At 39.6% G+C, this 22251-nt stretch overlaps 1 protein-coding gene across 1 annotated transcript; it reads left to right on the forward strand.

Moving 5' to 3' along the window:
• The first annotated feature begins 19798 nt into the window (after window positions 1–19798).
• LOC127094776 (uncharacterized) lies at window positions 19799–20928 on the forward strand. Its single transcript, XM_051033560.1, has 3 exons — window positions 19799–19921; window positions 20072–20419; window positions 20593–20928. The coding sequence occupies exons 1-3, from the start codon at window positions 19799–19801 to the stop codon at window positions 20926–20928; spliced, it is 807 nt and encodes a 268-aa protein (XP_050889517.1).
• The last annotated feature ends 1323 nt before the right edge of the window (window positions 20929–22251 follow it).

The raw sequence follows: 22251 nt of genomic DNA on the forward strand, positions 1-22251 counted from the left end.
TTAGAAATATTAAAAATTACATTGAAACATTTCTCACTAATCAATGTCTAAGAGTTAAAAATTGAACTTTAATTCAATCATTTAACCAAAAGATGGAAGCCTTCATGAGTTTCAGAAAAAATCAAGAAAGAAGGAAACCATGCATAGAGAAAATGAACGAGCTGGTTCAACTGCTCAAATATGTAGAAACATAAAACGAAGAATCATCAAATTATTCATACTCCTATAAAATAACTCTAGTGGAATCTTTCGAAAAAACTTACTAGAAAGTTGAACAATATTTGGAAGATTCAACATCAAATAAAGGGACCTCATATTCGAGAAACTATGATGAAGAAGTATCTTTAAGTGAAATCTTCAAAAGAAGAAAAGAAGGAGAGACATTACCTCATGGAGAAACATAAAATAACCTTCTTCCAACTAAGAAGATGGAGTTTTCTTAAAGGCATCCTACGGGGAAGATATTGTTCAGGTAATTAAACCACCTTACAAACAACTATTTAGAATGGGGGGTCAGTTAGTTAAAAGGCATCCTACGAGGCATTCTAACGTTTATCAATGGAATTGTGCAAAGCAAACGTATACTTCTAAGTATATAATTTTTATGAAGTCTCTGACCCAAGAATGTATGATGATGGAAAATATCAATCACAATGATTGAAGCAAATATTCTTAAGAATATCTCAAAGTGTATGATCCTTAGTGATCAGTTGGATGGATATATCCGTAAGGAAATTGTTCATCTCAAAATTTATGCCAACGCTTGCACCCAAAGATGTGTATAAAAGAAAACGCCATAATATGCTTGGTGTTTTTCTTTAAGGAAAGTTTTTATCAAATATATTATAATCAAATTCATATTTTGTATCAATAGTTATCAATAAATCTCAAAATTTAAGGGAAGTATCAATAAATCAAATATATTAATATCAAATTCATATTTTGTAGTTATTTAACATCATAATATGACAAACTTGTGTCTTAGCTAGGGTATTCATCTCAAAATTTAAGGGAAGTATCAATAAATCAAATATATTAGTATCAAATTCATATTTTGTAGTTATTTAACATCATAATATGACAAACCTGTGTCTTAGGGTATTTATCTAGTTAAAGAAAAAAAGAAAAGTGTGAAATGTCTCTTTATTCTGTAATTAAATTTTGTGACGACATAAAATTGGAAAAAATTATTTAATAGATAAAATGATTTTTGTCTATAGCTTTACTTTTTTATTTTTTTAGTGTTCGCCTTGACCAATAGTTATCCTAAATTATTCTAAAATATTACTATAATATAGAAAATATATTCTATAACATGGACTAATAATCAAAAGAGAGACAAAGAGAATATTATGTAAGTGTCTCAAAATTTGAGCACAAGTAATTATGTATCACTTGGATGTCACTTTATGATGCAGCATCTAAGGAAGTCTATTAGAAAAAAACTAAAGTCACGTATTAAATAGATATGGTCTGTATAGGTGTTTATTAATTGTGGATATTGGTTTTTAGATTATTGATAGTTTTTTCTAACGTATAAATTTATGATGAATATATGACTCAACAAATATGTAAGAATGTCGGTAATAAAGATGCTCGATCAGACACGTAACCTTATGAATAGTTGGATCGAGATGCGATAAGGAAGTGTTTTGGAAAAAAGATTGTGGGACCTCTGGAATACACTAAATTCTTCCCTATAAATACAACTAATCAAAGAAAATAATTGAGTAAAGACAGTTAGATGACTTAACGAATACTCTGAAAGTTACCCAACGCATGAAGGTTCTTGAACCATGGTGGGATTCCTAGAATCCACATATAAAATGGAGGCAAACATTAAAATTTGTATTCAGAATTCTTTATAATCTAAAATATCCTCATATGTGTATACGTGCGTTTTCGACGTCATGAGATTTGATTTACAGAATGACTTTTTCGACATATGATAACATGGGATAAAACGATTTGGTTGATAAGTGTGGTTCGATACTTCGACAAAATGGAAGCTTTGATATTTCGACATGATATTTGCAGCTAGAAGAGTACTTTGACAAGACATGGAAGACATTGCAGTATATCGATAATTCGACAAAAAAGGCCTGAAGGAAGACGTCGTTTCGACTTAAAGTGTAAATTTGAATTTAAAAAGTTGTAACATTTGGCAAAGGACGCGTGGAAGCATCTGGCGAAAGGAAGAAAGCCATGTGTCACAGTTTTAGGACTTGGTCGTTAGTAACAGTTATGTTATTTGTTTATAAATAGGGTAGTTGTTATCGAAAAAAGTGTGTGAAGAATTACTTGTACAAAATTCCTGAAAACGCTCAAAGTACCCGTGTGAGAGAAAAGAGTCATATTTGGAAAATGTATGTGTAAACAAACACCAATTCCTTCAAAGTTTATTTTATAAAGTTTAAAGTTCTTTACAAATCTCTTTTATGTTTTCCAGTCATTTATCTTTCTGCACTTTCTCCTTTTCGACACTTTACAATTTGTCAGTTATTTTCCGCCATTTACTTTATCTTGTTAAATTTACATCAACTTAACGTTTTAATCAACATATTTCGACGTAAAACACTTAGAGAACAAAAATGAAATATATGAAAGTGATTCTAGACATCTTCAAGACCATCTAGATCTGCACATGTCCTAGGATTTGTGTGGTTGATCCTGCAAGTAACCCAATTCTACAAGTTTTGGTAAACCAGAGGTTGTTCGCCAAAATTCACAGCGAACAAATTGGCACGCCCAGTGGGACAGTGCAAAAAATCTAGAAATCGAGATAATCACTAATCAAAATTTGTTCTTCATTGTATGAGACTGAGAAGCGGTAAATTAGCCGTATCCGAAGTAGAAATACCTAAAAGAACAAGAGTAAGGAAAATGGCGAACCAGCCAAATAATCCAAACGAATCCATCCCAGTATCCAACCCTGCCCCTTCGACAGAAGGCAATATAGGATCGGTCCCTGTGTCAGAGGTTGTACCTTCGTCAACAGGGTCGATACCAGCGGTTTCGATGTCGCAAAACGCGCCTAGTTCGTCCTTCAGGGCACAACAAATGCCCGTTGGGACACCCCCTCCTGTGGGGAACACTCCTAGGCCTTTTGTAACAAATTTCACCTTGCCTCCGCCTGGTAGGGAACAACCCTTTGGAATGCCAACTTCGGTGATGGCAAATTTACACAACTCCCCGTTAATATATTCAGATTCGATGGCCAACGTGTCTTCACCCTTACAAGGGTCAGGATATGGTGGAAATATGAGTAGACTGAATCAACAACCATTTTACGTGCCGCCGATAACGAATAATTCGGCGCAAGTAATTAGACAGCAGATGGACGAGAGTAATCATGATATGGTCCAAATGTTGACGCAACAAATGGGAGCGGTGTTTAACCCACTAATACAAAACACCACTCAAACAAACCAAGTGTTGGCAGCGCAGATGACGCGCATTGCTGATTTCTTTGGAGTCCCTCAAACTCGACACAGAGAACAAGTGATTCATAACCCAGTGGTAGCGGTCCAGGAAGAGCCTACGATAAACCAGATACCGTTGGATAATCCTCAAACAAACGTCAGAAACCAAGAGGATGTAGTCGAACAGCCTCGTGTCGAAAACCCCATTCCACAAGAGCCTAGAAGGATAGTAATCCAGAGAGGTCAGGACGCGGATGCTGTATTGCAACAACGGATACGGTATAATAATCCTCCTGTCGAAAACAATTTGGCAGCCATGGTCGAAACGATAATGGCACAAAATGGGATGAACATGGGTTTACAAAGGCCTAGTTACGCATCCCCACTATCGGAATATATTCTGCAAGAAGAACTGCCACCAAGGTGGAAAGTCCCTAAGTTCACAAAGTTCTCAGGGGACACTAGTGAGTCCACTATAGAACATGTGGCACGTTATCTGATCGAGGCAGGGGAGATAGCCCGTAATGAAAATTTGAAAATAAAATATTTCCCTAGTTCCTTAACAAAAAACGCGTTTACTTGGTTTACATCTTTGCCTGCAAACTCAGTATACACGTGGACCCAATTAGAAAGGTTGTTCCATGAACAATTCTACATGGGACAAACAAAAATAAGTCTGAAAGAATTAGCCAGTGTCAAGAGAAAACACTCCGAACCAATAGATGATTATTTAAATAGGTTCAGATTGCTAAAGGCTAGATGTTTCACCCCAGTGCCAGAACATGAGTTGGTCGAAATGGCCGCAGGGGGACTAGACTATTCTATAAGGAAGAAACTAGATACCCAGTATTTGAGGGATATGGCACAATTAGCGGATAGAGTGAGACAGGTCGAAAGGTTAAGGGACGAAAAATTCAGGGCAAATAAGAATAAAAAAGAGAGGGTAGCCTACGTAGGGGTTCGCCAAGATGATGAGTTCGACGAAAACGAACCAAGTAGCTTCGACGAACAAGAGATTGACCTAGCAGAACTAAAGCAAGGGCCACCTTATTCGTGCAAAGTACTAACTCCGTCGAACGGAAACCCAGTCGAAACCAACGATAAGTTCCCCAAAAGGACTTATACGTTCGACATCACCAAATGTGACGAAATCTTCGATCTGTTGGTTAAAGATGGTCAATTAATAAAACCACCAGGCGCTAAAGAACCGCCTATGGAACAACAGAAAAAGAGAGGTTTTTGTAAATACCATAATTTTCTGGGCCATAAGACGTCTCGTTGTTTCCTTTTCAGGGATCTCGTTCAAAATGCTATCCGTGACGGAAGGCTGAAGTTTGGTGACAAACCAAAACAACAGATGAAGATCGATTCGAATCCTATGCAAGCAGTCGAAGCCCACTACGCTGAACCATCCGTCGTGAACATGGTGGAGGCCGAAGTTGCTCCTGATGGCAATTTGGAAATGGTGGAAGCCCCTGGAAGTTTCGACGCAAATGTCAACATGGTCGAGATTGCTGATGATCTCGCAAGCCAGAAAAGGATAGAAACTACTGAAGGTTTCGACAAGAAGGACGGTGACGATGCTGTCGAGAATGTGGAGTTTCGACAAGAGGAGAATTGGGACCGCTTGGGTCAGCCAAGTGGGAAATATGATTATCTTGTGAAGTACAATGCGCCGGCAAGCTCTCAGATCGACATCAACACAATCCGACCAAGCGGTTGGGGAGATGCTTCTTCAGACAACGATGAAGAAACAGTCGACGAAATTGAGCATTCCCCTAATACGAAAGGGAGGGTTACTGAAGACCTCGTGATTGAAAACAAGGCTGCTGAAGGCCTTGATTCTAACAAAAAGAAGAAAGGTGATATCGCCACCTGCGTCAACGCTATGGGGCCTTTCAGTAAAGAAGTCGCAAAAATCAAAGCGGAAGCCGCTAGAGGTGCCAAAGGAGGAAAACTTAATGGAATTCATCAAGAGGTGCCAAAGGATGAAAACCGAAGTGATGTTGTGCCCATGCTGCAGCGCAGTCTTCGACAGGAAGGCAGCAACCAACCTGGAAGCGGTGGATAAGACCAAGAGGAAAGAGAATTGGGGAACAGTGAGATATGACCCAAGGAGAAGTGATCACCACCAGTGGAGGCACGGAGAGAGACGCCAGAACACCTATAAACCATCTGACAAAGCAACGGACGACAAATGGGTTCAACCCATTAGAGACGCCCAGGGGCAGAAGAAATGGGGAAGGTTTGAGGTTCAGAGAAGCGCGTCGATGGAGGGCAAGAAGGAAATAGAAAAACACAAGTCAAGACCATACCCTTCAGAGAATTACAAAGGCAAAAATCCCATGTCCAGATCCCAATGGAGGAGGTTCCAAAGGCAGAAGAGGGCAGAAATAGAGATGGCAAAAAAGAACATGAATGGTCCAGACGAAGCAGAATCTAGCAACAATCGTCAGACAAGGAGCAGGAAAGAGACTCCCCTCCAGATCAATCCTAGCAGAGTTGTCGAATCGGTGGCGTCGAAGGAGAAGATGCAGGAAGATGATGAAGTAACCGACAGTTTTAACTCTGACTCAAAAGCATCCTTCAACGTAATTTGCAACGTGGTCTCTGTGCTCCCTAGAGACTATGATAGAGTCATGGAGATCGAGGATGAAGGAGATGAAATGGAGGAAGAAACAATGGCACACAAGCCCGTCTGCTACTACGTGATGAACAGCGGATGCGTCGAAGAGCAGAACGCTTTCTTCGAAAGACCAGACGACTCCATGAAAGCGCATTTGAAACCTCTGTTTATAAAAGGAAAGGTGGAAAATGTCGGTGTGAATAAGATACTGGTGGATGGGGGAGCGGCAGTGAACTTGATGCCCCACTACATGCTGAAGAAGATTGGAAAAGACGATTCGGACGCGAAGCCTCACAACATGGTGCTGTCGAATTACGAAGGGAAGATAGGAACAACTATGGGAGTCATCCAAGTGAACTTAACTGTAGGAACCATAACAAGGCCTACAATGTTCATAGTCATCGCTTCAAAAGCCAACTACAACCTACTGCTTGGTAGGGAGTGGATCCACGGCGTGGGAGCTGTACCCTCTTCGATGCACCAGCGGATAGCCATATGGAAGCCAGATGGAATCGTCGAAAACATCGAGGCTGACCAAAGCTACTTCATGACCGAGGTGAACACTGTCAACAGCCAAAGCTTCGACAAAAACCTGGCTCATATACCTCCCTGCAGCCCGGCAGAATTCGACTTGAAGACGACAGACAATGCATATTGCTCCATGTACCTGCATCCAACGCATGGTTTCCAGTGGGATAAAGAAGTGATTGGCGAAACTTACATATGGGGAACCACTCATATAGCGCCGACGGGATGGGGTAGTGAATTTGACGATGACGAGTGAATAATCAGCGATCGAAAAAATTATGGCTTACATAGCCGAAAACAAACTAAAAGAGGCCCTTGAGGCTGGAGTAAAAAATATGGCTGTCGAAGCCAACCAAGAGGACTCCAACAAACAATGTGCCCAAGAAGACGTTGCGGAAGATCATGTCACCAACCAAATGGGCGGATGGCAACACCAGAAGCTTGACGCCATTTACGACGACGAACCTCTGGGGTTCGAAAAAGATCCAGTGTCAACTAACGAGAAGATGGTGGCGCAGGATCCTTTAGAAGAAATAAACTTGGGGGTGGGGATAGAGAATAGACCAACCTACATAAGTGCAAAAATGAACCCCCAGTTCAAGGTCGAAATAGTCCAGTTGCTGAAAGAGTTCAAAGACTGCTTCGCATGGGATTATGACGAAATGCCTGGTCTTGACAGAAGTCTGGTCGAAATGCAGTTGCCAATAATGGAAGGAAAGAAGCCAGTGAAGCAGACTCCGAGACGCTTCGCACCAGAAATCCTGTCGAAAATAAAAGAAGAGGTCGAAAGACTTCTAAGATGCAAGTTCATCCGCACAACCAGGTATGTCGAATGGATTGCAAATATTGTTCCAGTAATTAAGAAAAATGGCAAACTTAGGGTATGTATTGATTTTCGAGACTTAAACTCGGCTACCCCAAAGGATGAATATCCTATGCCAGTGGCAGAAATGCTCATAGATTCTGCAGCCGGCCATGAGTACTTAAGTATGCTAGACGGATACTCTGGCTATAACCAAATTTTTATCGCTGAAGAAGATGTTCCTAAAACGGCTTTCCGTTGTCCTGGAGCCATAGGAACGTACGAATGGGTAGTAATGCCTTTTGGTTTAAAGAACGCTGGAGCGACTTACCAACGTGCCATGAATTCCATCTTTCATGACTTTATCGAAACTTTCATGCAAGTGTATATTGACGACATTGTAATTAAGTCTGTTTCAGGGAAAAGTCATATAGATCATCTTCGACAATCCTTTGAAAGGATGAGGAAGTTTGGTTTGAAAATGAACCCACTTAAATGTGCTTTTGGTGTGCAGGAGGGTGATTTCTTAGGCTTTGTGGTCCATAAGAAGGGGATCGAAATAAACGAAAATAAAGCCAAGGCCATAATGGAAGCGAAAGCGCCATCAACCAAAAAGGGGTTGCAGTCTCTGCTAGGGAAAATCAACTTTCTCAGAAGATTCATCTCCAACCTCAGTGGGAAGACACAAGCTTTCTCTCCTCTACTTCGACTAAAGAAAGAAGACTTCGCATGGGGGCAAGAACAGCAAGCGGCTTTCGACAAAATCAAGGAGTACCTGGCCAACCCCCCAATCCTGATGTCTCCTTGCAGAAAAAGAAATATGAGATTGTACATTTCGGCATCAGACAAAACATTAGGAAGTATGTTGTGTCAAGAAGATGAGAATGGCGTCGAAAGGGCCATTTATTATCTCAGTAGAGTCCTGAACGATGCCGAAACTAGATATAGCATTATAGAAAAGCTATGCCTGTGTGTATATTTCTCTTGTATCAAATTAAAGCATTATATAAAACCTGTTGATGTATATATTTCCTCCCATTTCGACGTAATAAAGTATATGTTATCTAAATCTATTTTACATAGTCGAATTGGAAAATGGGCTTTAGCTTTAACAGAATACTTCTTGAAATATCTGCCTTTAAAGGCCGTGAAAGGGCAAGTGGTCGCTGATTTCATAGCCGACCACTCTATAAACGAAGATGTGGAATACGTCGAATTAGAACCTTGGAAATTGTATTTCGACGGGTCCAGTCATAAAAAAGGTACAGGCGTGGGGATGTTGATTATTTCTCCTGACAGAATTCCAAGAAAATTCAAGTACAAAGTTGAAAGTCTGTGTTCAAACAATGAAGCAGAATATGAAGCTTTGATCGCCGGACTTGAAATCTTGTTGAAATTGGGGGCAACGAGAGTCGAAATAATGGGTGATTCCGAACTGGTGATAAAGCAGTTGACGAAAGAGTATAAGTGCGTGAAAGAAAATTTAATCATGTACTTTGTAATAGCCAATAGACTTCTCAAGGCGTTCGACAATGTCGTCTTCAGGCACATTCCCAGGTTGGAGAATCAAGAAGCGAATGATCTTGCTCAACTAGCGTCCGGATACAAAGTGTCGAAGAAAAAGTTAGAAGAAGCCATTGAAGTCAGAGGAAGAGTCGTATCCACCAAGTTGTCCCCATCAGATCTGGAGTCAATAAGATTAGGATACGGTGACGAAGAAAACTTTGAGATATTTAACATAGATGATTCAGGAATAACAGACTGGAGAAAGCCTATCAAGAATTATCTACAAGACCCAAATCAGAAAGCAGAAAGAAGGATAAAATACAGAGCTTTGAGTTACGTACTTTTGGAAAATGAATTGTTCAAAAAGACTGCGGAAGGAGTCTTGTTGAAATGCCTGAGTGAAGACGAAGCCTACGTAGCCTTGTCGAATATACACAGTGGAGCGTGTGGCGCACACCAAGCAGGTCACAAAATGAAGTGGCTCTTATTCCGACAAGGAATGTATTGGCCAACAATGCTGAAAGATTGTGTCGAATTCGCAAAAGGTTGTCAGGAATGTCAAGTACATGCAGGCATACCCCATGTCCCTGCAAGTGAGTTGCACTCAATTATAAAACCTTGGCCATTCAGAGGATGGGCGTTGGACTTGATCGGGGAGATTCAACCAGCTTCCTCAAAAGGACAAAGGTACATTTTGGTTGGGATAGACTATTTCACAAAATGGACCGAAGCTATACCATTGGCGAATGTGGATCAAGAAGCAGTCATAGACTTTATCCAAAAATACATAATTTATAGATTTGGGATACCTGAGACAATAACGACAGATCAAGGATCTGTGTTCACCGGTAAAAACATGCAGAAATTTGCACAAGAAACAGGTTTTAAGCTCCTTACTTTGACACCTTACTACGCTCAAGCAAATGGGCAAGTTGAAGCAGCCAACAAGGTAGTGATAAACTTGATTAAGAAGCATGTGGGGAAAAAATCTAGAAATTGGCATAAGACTTTGGATCAAGCTTTGTGGGCTTGTCGAACGTCCCCCAAAGAGGCAACGAATTCGACTCCATTCAAGTTGACTTACGGACATGATGCAGTTTTGCCAGTCGAAATATATCTGCAGTCGGTTAGAGTGCAAAGGCACCATGAAATCCCATCAGATACATATTGGAGTATGATGATGGACGAACTAGTTGATTTAGACGAAGAAAGGCTGCGCGCACTAGACCTAATAAGAAGACAAAAGGAGAGAGTCGAAAGATTTTACAATAAGAAAGTAAGATTCAAGACCTTCTTAATAGGTGACCTTGTGTGGAAAGTAATCCTTCCTATGGATCGAAAGGATAAATTAATGGGAAAGTGGTCTCCTAAATGGGAGGGACCTTTCCAGGTTTTGAGAACATTTTCAAACGGCGCATACGAAATAGAAGAAATAGAGAAGGATAAGAGAATCCTAAGAATAAATGGCAAGTATTTGAAAAAGTATAAGCCTATATTGCAGGAAGTAAAAGTAGTAACAGAATAAGTGCAAACATAATTGTGATAAGATGGGCCAAATAAAAATGGCATTCAAAGTTATTACAAAGAAAGCCTCAAAGGGCTGAGAGTTGCTAAATAAATTCGACTACAAATTAAAATTGGCAAAAGTATCCTTCAAAGCGGCGAATTTCTGCCTCTGAAACTGGAGTCGATGATCACAGAGACTCTTGTGAGTAGAGAGAGTCTCAATCTCCTGACTAAGTTGCTGGGCTTTTTCTGCATGTCGAATACCCACCCTCAATTCTTCGTCAATCTCGCTCTGCTTGGTGTAATACCCCAAAATTTACCCATCATTTTTCCCGAAAAAAAAAAAAAAAAAAAAAAAAAGACGAAAAAAAAAAAATAATTTAATTAATTAATTAATTAATTAATTAAATAAAATAAATAAATAAAATATAACAAATTATTTTGGACTTGGGTCTCCCTCATTTGAGCCCATTACCCACGAAAATCAGTCTATAAATATTGAAGTTTCAGTAGAGGAAAACACACTTGGAGTTACACTTGGAGTTACACTGGGAGATTCACTGGAGAAAGAAGGAAGAGAAGCAAAACCCTGAGGAAAAGATAGTGAGAGAAAAGCCAACAGAGTTCAGAGCAACCTCCAAACCCTGAAAGGAACTCAACTTGTAAACCTCACGGGCGCAACTCAATCAAGCTCTCCAATCAGGTTTGCCCTATATCCATCATCTTTATGCCTTTTATTTGAATGCTCTAAATGTATGAGGTATTATGGGTGAATTTGATACCTTTTTGTGAGCCTTTTGTGAATTTTGATGGAATTATTCATGTGGTTATATTTTGATTTAGGGGCAACTCTGGGTTACCCTATTTTGTTTATTCTAACCTGTCTTGTGTTTCCATGGCATTGTTTTCTCTTGATTTCATCCTACTACTCTAACCCTTTGTCGAGTTTTGTGAGGGCTCACATGGCTTTCGCAGAGACACTCGCGTGGTTTCCCACTTTATTTGTGGGATACCCCCTGGAGTTTTATTCTGATTATTCGTGTTGACTGATTTCCTTTGACGGTCCAGCTGGAGACATTTCAGGGTTTCTTGCCCCTTTAACTGCTATAGCTTCGGATCTTTATCCGTGTGGTAATTTTTTCCCTTTCTCATACTTTATCGCTTTCTTAGCTGGAAGACCTCGATAGGAGGCAATGTTTGAGCCCCTTGGTGGCATTTTACTTTGAGATACATGTTTTGTGTTTTGTATTCATATCCCTGCAGGTAGCGCGGTTCCTTCGTCAAGGGCTGCCTTTTTGCCCTCGAGCATCCCAAACCCTAAAACCCAAAGCAACACGTTTACTCCTTCTACTACAGGCGAGTAAGTCTCCAAAGGTCGAGCATCCGGTAGATTGCGTAGTAACGTTGTTCGTCCAAAACCCAATCCATAACCCCGTAGTTAGCCGAACTACGGCTTGCTCTGATTCTCATTCCAGATGAGATACGTAGGCATAAGACGCGATGTCTTAGCGAGCACACATTCCCCAACCCATAGGTCAGCCGAGCTACGAAGACTCTGATTCTCATATTCAGATGAGATACGTATGCAGTGGATGCAACATCCGCGCGAGTCATTTTCATTTAACCCTTTTTTTGTTTTTTTGGCAAACAGCACAAGATAAACCCACACCCTTTAGACAAGAACTACAAAAGTGGATCCCGTAGAGTACTATGGATGCGTAGGGGTGCTAATACCTTCCCTTCGCATAACCGACTCCCGAACCCAAGATTTGGTTGCGAGACCTTGTCTTGTCCTTTCCTTTTTTCAGGTTTACTTCGAGCGTTTCCTTTCCCTCCTTTGGGATGAATAACGCACGGTGGCGACTCTTCTGTCATTCTCTTTCGCCGGTTGTTTTTTTCGCACACTGTATTTTTCAGGTTGCGACACTTGGGTTGCTGTATGGATGCCTTACGTTTCTCCTCTTGAGAGATCTTTTCTTGAAGTGCTGCTATCTGTGTTTTCCATTTTTGGATATTGTCATCACAAGCAGCAACTTCTTTGACATAAGTTTCAGAGAGCTTTTGCAATTTTGAAACTTTGTCAGTCGAAGTCGAAACGGCATCCCATTCAGCAGTTTGAGTTTCAGACTTGGAGGAGATCTGATTGGTGAGATCTCTTCGACGATAGAGATCTGCAGTGGCCAAGTCAATGAGAGTCATCAGCTCCATCACAAAACTTCCAATCTCAGAAGAAGCTTCCAGGACATTCACTTGCTTCAAAATTTTCTTAAGATCAATTTGAGCAAGGGAGTTTTCTTCCAAGACTTTAAACAAATCGACATCAAGGATTTTCGTTTTGATTTTGGTCAAGATGTTGCCAAGTGATGGTGCTTCAGAAGTTGCCCCAGAAGTGGTCGAACTACTTTGCGAAGAATCCTGGAAATTAAAACGGGTGTTAAGCATGGCTTTCAGATACTCCAAAGGTCTTTGCACTTTGAGATTTTCAAGTTCCTCGCGAGAGAAACTGGTCGAACTAGTTGATTTGCTACTCCCTTGGACCCGGTCAGGAGCAAGTGGAGTGTTTCGCGTCGAAGCATGCTCAACCTCTGTTTGTTTCAACTGGTTGTCCCCATCTCTGGCAGCTCCATCTTCAGGATCATCTTCGACCACAACATCCATATCAATGTCATCACCCTGAGGTGCAACATTTAACCCTGGATGAGGAGGAGATTCATCTTCAGAAGCTTCACCCACTGTAGTGTCGAATTCTGCTACAGTTTGCATGTCATGATCACTTGTGGGGATATCTTCTTCTGGGGCTGTCTCCTCCCGAAATTTCTCAGACGTTCTTTCGACAGCCACTTGTTCCTGAAAATAATTCTAAGATTTAGAAGAAAAAGATGCAGAAAAGGGGAATGTATGTTGTCGAAATAAAAAAAAAAATTACCTCAGGAATCTCAGTATTAAAGCTGGATTTCCCACTCTCCGTATCTTTCGACTGATGTTTAGCAGGGGGAGTACTGGCAGAATCCTTCCTAGTTGATTTAATGATAGATCTTTGGGAAGAGACCTTCGTGAGTTTCTTCTTCTTCTGAGGGGGAGGGATTAACTCTGGAGATTCGTCACCAGACTCTTCACTGGGGACTTTAGCCTCTTCTTTCTCCTCTTCACTCTTTCTCTTTTGGATTGTTGGGGGTTTTCGACTTACCTAGTCATGCAGACCAAAGCCAGTTAGTTTTGAAAAAGGGAAGATGAATAATAAGAAGAGAAAAGTTTTGTACCTTTGTCGAAGGTTTCTTAGCAGTACTGGGCGTCGCTTCGACAACAGCTTTCTTAGCAGGGATCTTCACGGTTAAGGAAAGAAAGAAAATTCAGAAACAAATATAAGAGAGACATGATAAGACAGTTAGAATAACAGAAGGAAAAATCATGTTTTTCTGTGAACACCTTCAAGAATGGGATCTTCCACGCGAATGTGTTCTATTCCAATATGAAGGTGTCCTGGATATTCGCCCAGATGATACTTAGTCGGAACCACACGCTCAGCAGATTTTTGATACTTTTGACGAAGAATTTTCATAAAATCCCCACAAAGGAACCAGTCTGGAAGTGGAAAACTAAACGCCACCCCAAAGTCAGCAATTGGCAAAGGAGGAAACTTTGGTGGATGACAACTGAAAGCAAGGTCATAGCGCGCCTCTGGTGAAAGATTGGAAGGCAATGACAGTTTTTCAAACTTCTCCGTCATTTTACGTTTTAATTCGGCCGCTGCTTCGCATATGGTTCGACTAAGATCATCAGGTCTATACGCAGTTTCAAAATATTTTTGAAATTTCTATATTTCCTTAATGTGTCGTTGAATACCTTTTTTGGTCCGATCCTGCACAAAAGCGAAAGCATTTGTCAAATGTGTAGCGAAAGCAGCTACGTCGAAAAATTTGTTGGAATAATAATCCTTCCACCATTCATCAAACTCAGGAGTGCATAAGAATGATGGTCGAAAAATAACTGGTCGAATGTTGAGAGAATCATCAGCTAGTTTCTTCGACAGCTCTTTGCCTTCGTCTTCAGTGTGAAGGGAGTTATAAAAGATGAGGGATCCTTTCTTGGGAAATATAGGTTGAGGTTTGATTTGGATTAGGCCAAACTGTCTAGAAACAAGGTTGGGTTGATAAACTATCAAAGCAATTTGGTTTTTAGTGGTGTTACGGTAAGAAAAAAGGAGCCTAGGGGTTAAGAATGATTCCCAAACATTCAGAAATGTATTTTCATCCTTTTGCATCTCCAAAGGCAGTTGTTGGGTAAACCACTTAGGTCCAATTTTTCTATCAGCAAAAGGTGCCATGGTCGAAGTAAATTGATAACTCTTAGCAAACATCATGACATAGCTTTTGAAAGCTTGTCGAAGGCTGATTCCTTCGTCAGTTGGCGTTATTAGCACCAACCTTGGCCATTCTACAATCCTATTTTTAACTTCTTCTTCATCTATTTCTGGTGCTACAGGAAGATTGGCTTCAAATGTGGCATTGAGCCATAATTGCAAGAGCCAGAAAGGTCCTGATAAGTTGATTTTACCTTGGGTTTTGGTGTTTTTTAAAAGATGTACACTCTCACTCAGAGATTCATAAAGGTTCGCCAGAATCATTTCGCTCAAGCATAGTTTTGTGCCTGCATGAAGCTGATTGGCTATGGTAATGAATCTCTTAGCAACCTGGAGAGAGCGAGAACAAAACACATATTTGGATAGTCATAGTGTTAGAAAAGCTATATGTTCGACATCTAAAACTTCAGTAGTACTCTTATCGTGGTAATAGGACATGAATAAGGAGTAGGGTGCAAGGCTAGTCTCGAAAGCAATGGTATCTTCATTTAAGACAGTAGGGTCGAAATCTATACCATTGGGATGAAGACCAACAATGGCTGCTGCGTCAAAAAGGGTAGGCGTAACCATCCCACAAGGGAGGTGAAAGGTGTTGTAAGTACTATCCCAAAAGTAGAGAGAAGCCAAAAGCATATTTGGGCAGATATTGGGTCCTACTCTCGACAACTGGATAAGGTCGAAAATGCCTACCTCTTTCCAAAAAGCCCCTTTAACTTTTTCGATTTTATCTAACCAAGATACGTAATCAGAAGGATCTTTCGACCATGGGCAAGTTCTAAAAATCCTGGGATAGTTCAAATAGGTTAAGTCCAACTCTCCAATATCCGTCGAACTCGATGAATCTTTTTGTTCTACAACTTTCTCTTTAGGCTGAGGTTTTCTTCCAGCGCCTATGGGTTTTGTGTGAAAGTAAGAAGGAAAAAATTCTTTTAAGCGCTCTGGTTTAATCTCTGGATTTGGAAGGGGACCTAACATAGCATGACAATTTCCAGAAATAAGAACAGGGATTAGTACCTGAGATTTATAGATGCAGTCTTTCTCTTTCTCATTTGGAGGTTCTGGAACATACTGTTGATTTCCAATGGTCATTGGCACCTTCAGATCATGTACAGGAGGGAAAGCCGGATTCTGTTTCTTCTTGGAATGTTGGCTGCTTGAAGGTTTGTTAGTAGCCATTGTTAAGAAGAGCTTGGGAGTTTTTTCTCAGGAAAATGTGAAAGCTTAAGAAATGGGTATGAGGAAAGGAAATCTGAAACGGAAAAGGGTTTAAAGAAAAGGTTTATGGGTATTTATAGGAAGAAGATGTTGAAACGTTTTAGGATGGTAATGATGTTAGTGGGACACGTGGCCATTTTTGATGGGAATGATAAAGAGGTGGAAGTTGAAAAGAGACCATGATGTGAGGAAATGATGGTGGTAGGCTGTGAACGTGGGCTAGACGTGACATTGTGAAGAAAGTGTAATGATGAACCTGCATTGGAAATTGAGATTATCAGACTTGCATTTAATGAAGATTAAATGACATGGCATCAAAACACTGGTTGACAACAAATGACTGTTTCTCCAGACCAACAGTCGAAACGTCTTTGCTGGGGGGCAATTTGTATACGTGCGTTTTCGACGCCATGAGATTTGGTGTACAGAATGACTTTTTCGACATATGATAACATGGGATAAAACGATTTGGTTGATAAGTGTGGTTCGATACTTCGACAAAATGGAAGCTTTGATATTTCGACATGATATTTGCAGCTAGAAGAGTACTTTGACAAGACATGGAAGACATTGCAGTATATCGATAATTCGACAAAAAAGGCCTGAAGGAAGATGTCGTTTCGACTTAAAGTGTAAATTTGAATTTAAAAAGTTGTAACATTTGGCAGAGGACGCGTGGAAGCATCTGGCGAAAGGAAGAAAGCCACGTGTCACAGTTTTAGGACTTGGTCGTTAGTAACAGTTATGTTATTTGTTTATAAATAGGGTAGTTGTTATCGAAAAAAGTGTGTGAAGAATTACTTGTACAAAATTCCTGAAAACGCTCAAAGTACCCGTGTGAGAGAAAAGAGTCATATTTGGAAAATGTATGTGTAAACAAACACCAATTCCTTCAAAGTTTATTTTATAAAGTTTAAAGTTCTTTACAAATCTCTTTTATGTTTTCCAGTCATTTATCTTTCTGCACTTTCTCCTTTTCGACACTTTACAATTTGTCAGTTATTTTCCGCCATTTACTTTATCTTGTTAAATTTATATTAACTTAACGTTTTAATCAACATATTTCGACGTAAAACACTTAGAGAACAAAAATGAAATATATGAAAATGATTCTAGACATCTTCAAGACCATCTAGATCTGCACATGTCCTAGGATTTGTGTGGTTGATCCTGCAAGTAACCCAATTCTACAAGTTTTGGTAAACCAGAGGTTGTTCGCCAAAATTCACAGCGAACAATATGTCACTTATTGATTTGAGTGTTAGAATTTTGGTGCCATCCCCGTTGCGCCAAAATATTAATAGACAATTAATTAATGGAGTTCACTATCTCACAAAGATAATCAAATTTGATATTAGTTTCTTTAGATCCGTACTGGATCATTGACTCCGTCTACAAGAATCATTATGAATGGTATTCTCTTTGTTTCACTTTGGAACGAGATGACGCGTCCCAAAAGCCACTCCAACCGCTACGCACGACGGGACTAAACTCTAACAACGATGGATGGTAGCCCAAGCTTAACCATCATTTAGATCTTTATCGATCAATCAAAAAAGTGTTTAATCGGTGTTACAACATCTTCACTGTGGCATATGCCAAATGGAAAATGTGTATCAGTTGGGAACGTTTATCCATAATCTTACATCCGAATAGTAAAAAAGACATTCTTATCTAGTTTCTTGTCCTTGACAACAATATACCTCCTCTAGAAAAGAGTTGACGTTTTCTCTTGAAGAAATTTTCTTCCTAAAAATGCAAGGCATGGATTGGCCCCACTATTATTTTACTATGTCGAGCTAATCAATGTCCATAACCACCGAATACCTATTTTCATTAAGGTAGCCATGGCGGATGACGAGGTTGTATACATGTTGGTGAAGCATGGAAGCTCGTGTGATATTATTATGTACACAATAATGGACGATAAGTTGGATTTACACTAAAATGGGAGATGCCTTTAAGGTTTCGACGGCCCAACACAAGACCTTTGGGAAACGTTGAACTTCCGACGACCTTTCAGGTTGGGGAAGAAATTAGTAATGTAAAGTTCCTAATCATCGAGTGTGACTCTATCTACAACTTTATCCTAAGGAGGCAAACACTAGCAACCCTATGAGTCATCTCATCGAGCATTCACTTAACAATTATATTTCATACCATGGCGGACCAAATCATGGTAATAGAAACATATTTGCTATCATCCTGTACGTTTTTCCTAACCCTCTTTAGCAACAAAAAAACACCTTTTAGAGGAGAGTTACTCATTGGAAGAAAACATAAAAGAGTTGGTGGAGTTAGATACCTAGACTGAAGAGTCAATCCCTAACTAAATTGTGGGAGATGATGAATCCATACATGTATGAGAAATACATAAAATAGAAAGGCTCGAGCTAGTGGGATACTTTATGACAACCTCGGTAGGAGAAGACCCTTTGAAACTCATTAAAATTGGAGATGGCTTACCTAAATTTGTACACGATGAGTTAGCGAAATGCCTGCAATGAAACCATGATTTATTTGCATGTTTAACAAAAGAGATGAGTAGACTCAGTCCTAAGGTGGCCAAGCACACTCTCGTTCATCGAGATGATATCTTATATTTTGTAGAGCTTGACGATAAATGGAAGCATGGTACTCGAAAATCATTTAGCATCATTTTGCACGTGTTTCTAAAATATCTTAGAAAAGTAACAACTACTGGAAGAAATCCCCCTCCCCCTGGAGAAAATATTGAAGAACATATGGATTCCGATACTCGAAAAAAAGAGTCACTCCCCGAAGAAATTGCGGGGGACGATGAAGTACCATCCCATATGTGGGATAGCGCAATAGGAAGCACCCACTAGAAAAGGTCAAAGCATATAAGAGATCCATCGAAGAACTCCTCAAAGTTTGTCTCAAAATTTAGGGAAAATATATAACATGGCATTCTAACGTGGTTCTTTTTTGGTGTTGAAGGCCAATAATAATTTGCACATGTTCATAGGTTTTCATGTTAGAATTAATTCATTTTCAGTAACTTGTAGACAAAGTTTGTTAGAGGGTATTTTAGTATTTCTACTTAAGTCCCACTTGTATTTAAGCAAGTGAGTGGTGTGAACAATAACATCATTATTCCTTTTTGCAGTTTGTGTAGTGTAACATAGCAGTGTGTGTGTGTGTGTGTGTGTGTGTGTGTGTGTGTGTGTGTGTGTGTGTGTGTGTGTGTATGTGTGTGTGTGTGTGTGTGTGTGTGTGTGCGTGTGTGCGTGTGTGTGTGTGCGCGTTTGTTGTAAAAATTTTAGAGTAATGGAAGCTTGTTATTATTATCTCTCCTCTCTTATTTCCATTATTCATATTTATCACCTTCTGCATTAACAATTGGTATCTAGAGCCCCGATTCATATCCATAGGGAAACACCACGGGAAACACGAGTGAAACAGTAAGGCGTTATGTGATTGATTTATGTTCAGTGAACTCATGTTGAATTTTTGATCAAAATCGTAACAAAATCACATATCTTGATTATGTGGGATTGGGAAATATTGTGTTTAGGTGAGATTTGAGTGTATTGCACAAGGTTGAAGATGAACGGAAACGGTAATCTGAGTACCAAGCTTCCAGTGTTCGATGGCAAGAACTGGAATCATTTGATGATTCAGATGCGTGTGTTGTTTGGAGCTCAAGATATTCTTGATCTCGTTAACAACGGTTATGCTGCACTTCCAGAAAATGCAAAGGATGCACAGAGGAATGATCAGCGTGATCTGAGGAAGAAGGATCAAAAGGTGTTGTTCTACATCCATCAGTGTGTGGATTAAACGTGTTTGATAAAATCGATGATTCAACGATGGAGAAAGCTGCATGGGGCACACTGGTGTGGTGCTACGGTGGTGATACATTAGTTAAAAAGGTGAAGCTTCAATCTTTATGTAAGCAGTATAAGAATCTTAACATGAAGAACAATGAAAAGGTACCTGACTACATCTCCAGAGTGATGTTGATCACAATTGAGATGAAGTCGTGTGGAGAAACTCTCTCTGAAGAAAGTATCATTGAGAAGGTACTTAGATCTCTTACTCCTCAGTTTGATTACATTATTGTAGCAATTTAACATTCTAAGGATCTCAACACCATGAGAATAGAAGAGCTACAAAGAAGTCTAGAGGCGCAAGAGTTGTGGCTGACTGAAAGAACCTCTAAGAGAGAGGTAGAGCAGGCTCTGAAAGCTTCTTTTGTTAAGAAAGACCAAAAGCAGTCTTGGTCAGAAGCCAAGAAAAGACATGGTAGGTCTCATAAGTCAGAAACCTCAGCTTCTGGGAGTCATAAGGCAAATGAGAAGTATGACAAGAGAAAAGTTCAATGTTACTGTTGTAATAGGTTTGGCCACTTTGCTAAGGACTGTTGGTCAAACAACAAAAGGAAGTCAGAAGAAGAAAACATAGCCAGAGGAGATTTTGATGATGAACCTGTGTTATTGATGAATTATGAATATTATGATAATTGACCTGTGCGATTGACGATTTCTGATTCTGAATGAGACTTTGAATATTAGCTAGAGTTAGAAGATGACTATGAATCTGAAGTCGAGTTTGATTTTGAATATGATCAGAATCAGAAGATGATTCAGAATATGAAGGTTAGGAAGAAGATTCAGAATATGAAGGTTCTGAAGAAGAGTCAGAATCTAAGGGTTCTGAAGTTAAGTCAGAGTCAGAAGATGACTCTGAAGCTGAAGGAGAAGTTGCCTCTGAAAAGGATTCTGCCTCTGAAGGTGATTTAGAATTAGAAAATAAGTTTGAAGGTGACTCTGAAGATGAAGAAGACTTTAAAGGCGAGTCAGACTCTGAAGGTGTATCTGATTCTGATCCATATTCTAATGATGATCCAGAATCGGGAGGTGATCCAATATCTGGAAATGGAGCTTATGGAGGTGGAACTTCTGAAGATATTGATTATGATTCTGAAGATGAGTTATAGCCTGAAAATTATTCTGAGAGTGAGTTAAAATCAGAAGGTGAGATTGATTCTATGAAAGAATCTGATTTTGATCCAGATTCTGATGGTGATTCAGATTCTGGTGGTAGTCCATATTATGGGAATACTCTAGATTTCTAAAGGTGATCATGCTTTTAAAGTTGGTACTTATGGAGTTCCAGCATCTGATATTGCTCCTGAATTAGAAGGTTCTCAACAAGTTCAGAGGCCACAAAGAATCAGAAACATTCTAAGAAGGTTTGCAGAGTTTGACATGCTGCAAGACACTGAAATAGATTTTGAAGGGGAAGTTATTCAGTGTACCATGTTAGTAGACTTTGAAACCATAAGTACGGAAGAAGATCTCAAGCAGAAAGTTTGGCTGAAGGCCATGAAAGAAGAACTTGAGCTTCTGAAGAGGTTTGAGTTGCTGAATTGTAAAGTTGTTGTCACAGCTGCTGATACAAATCCAAAATTGGATTCTGATTCTGATGGTGATGATGTACATGTGACATCGTTCAAGTAGTTGGTAGGCTCTCTGAGGTATTTGTGTAATACCAAACCTAATATTTGTTATGCAATTGGAATAGTGAGTAGGTTTATGAGTAAACTATAGTGGTCCCATTACTAAGATGCTATGAGAACTCTGAGGTATATAAAGGGAACTCTGAAGTATGGAGTTTTGTTCCCTTTTGGTACTGAAACTGACTCAGAACTTCTGAGTTACTCAGATTCTAATTAGTGTGGAGACAGAGTTGACAAAAGAAGTACTTCTGGATACTTGTTTAAGTTTCTAGGAAGTCATATTTCTTGATGTTCAAAGAAGCAATCAGTTGTTGCTTTGTCAACCTTTGAAGCATAATATATTGCAGGTGTTGTGAGTGCATGTCAAGTTGTGTGGCTTCTGAATTTGCCGTAGGATCTGAAGATCAAAGCAAACAAGCCTCTGAAGCTGATGATTGATAACAAGTTTGCAACCAATCTTGCCAAGAACCCTGTGTTGCATGGGAGAAGCAATCATATTGAGATTATGTATCATTTTCTGAGAAATCAGAAGTTGTGCATTGTAGAACCCAGAAGCAGCTGGAAGATATTCTAATGAAGGCGATCAAGATTGATCAATTTCTCCGCTTGAGGGATGGATTTGGTGTTTCTAGTTTTGGTTAAGTTGAATATGAATTAAGGGATGGTGTTAGAATTAATTCATTTTCAGTAACTTGTAGACAAAGTTTGTTAGAGGGTATTTTAGTATTTCTACTTAAGTCTCACTTGTATTTAAGGAAGTGAGTGATGTGAACAATAACATCATTATTCCTTTTTGCAGTC

Source organism: Lathyrus oleraceus, chromosome 1 (genome assembly GCF_024323335.1).
Source record: "Lathyrus oleraceus cultivar Zhongwan6 chromosome 1, CAAS_Psat_ZW6_1.0, whole genome shotgun sequence".
Lineage (NCBI taxonomy): Eukaryota > Viridiplantae > Streptophyta > Magnoliopsida > Fabales > Fabaceae > Lathyrus > Lathyrus oleraceus.

Coding starts and splice junctions, on each gene's coding strand:
- LOC127094776 (XM_051033560.1), top strand. CDS start 19,799: ATGGAGAAAGCTGCATGGGGCACACTGGTGTGGTGCTACGGTGGTGAT. Junction 19,922..20,071: donor ACATGAAGAACAATGAAAAG/GTACCTGACTAC, acceptor TAACATTCTAAG/GATCTCAACACCATGAGAAT. Junction 20,420..20,592: donor GAGATTTTGATGATGAACCT/GTGTTATTGATG, acceptor TATGAAGGTTAG/GAAGAAGATTCAGAATATGA.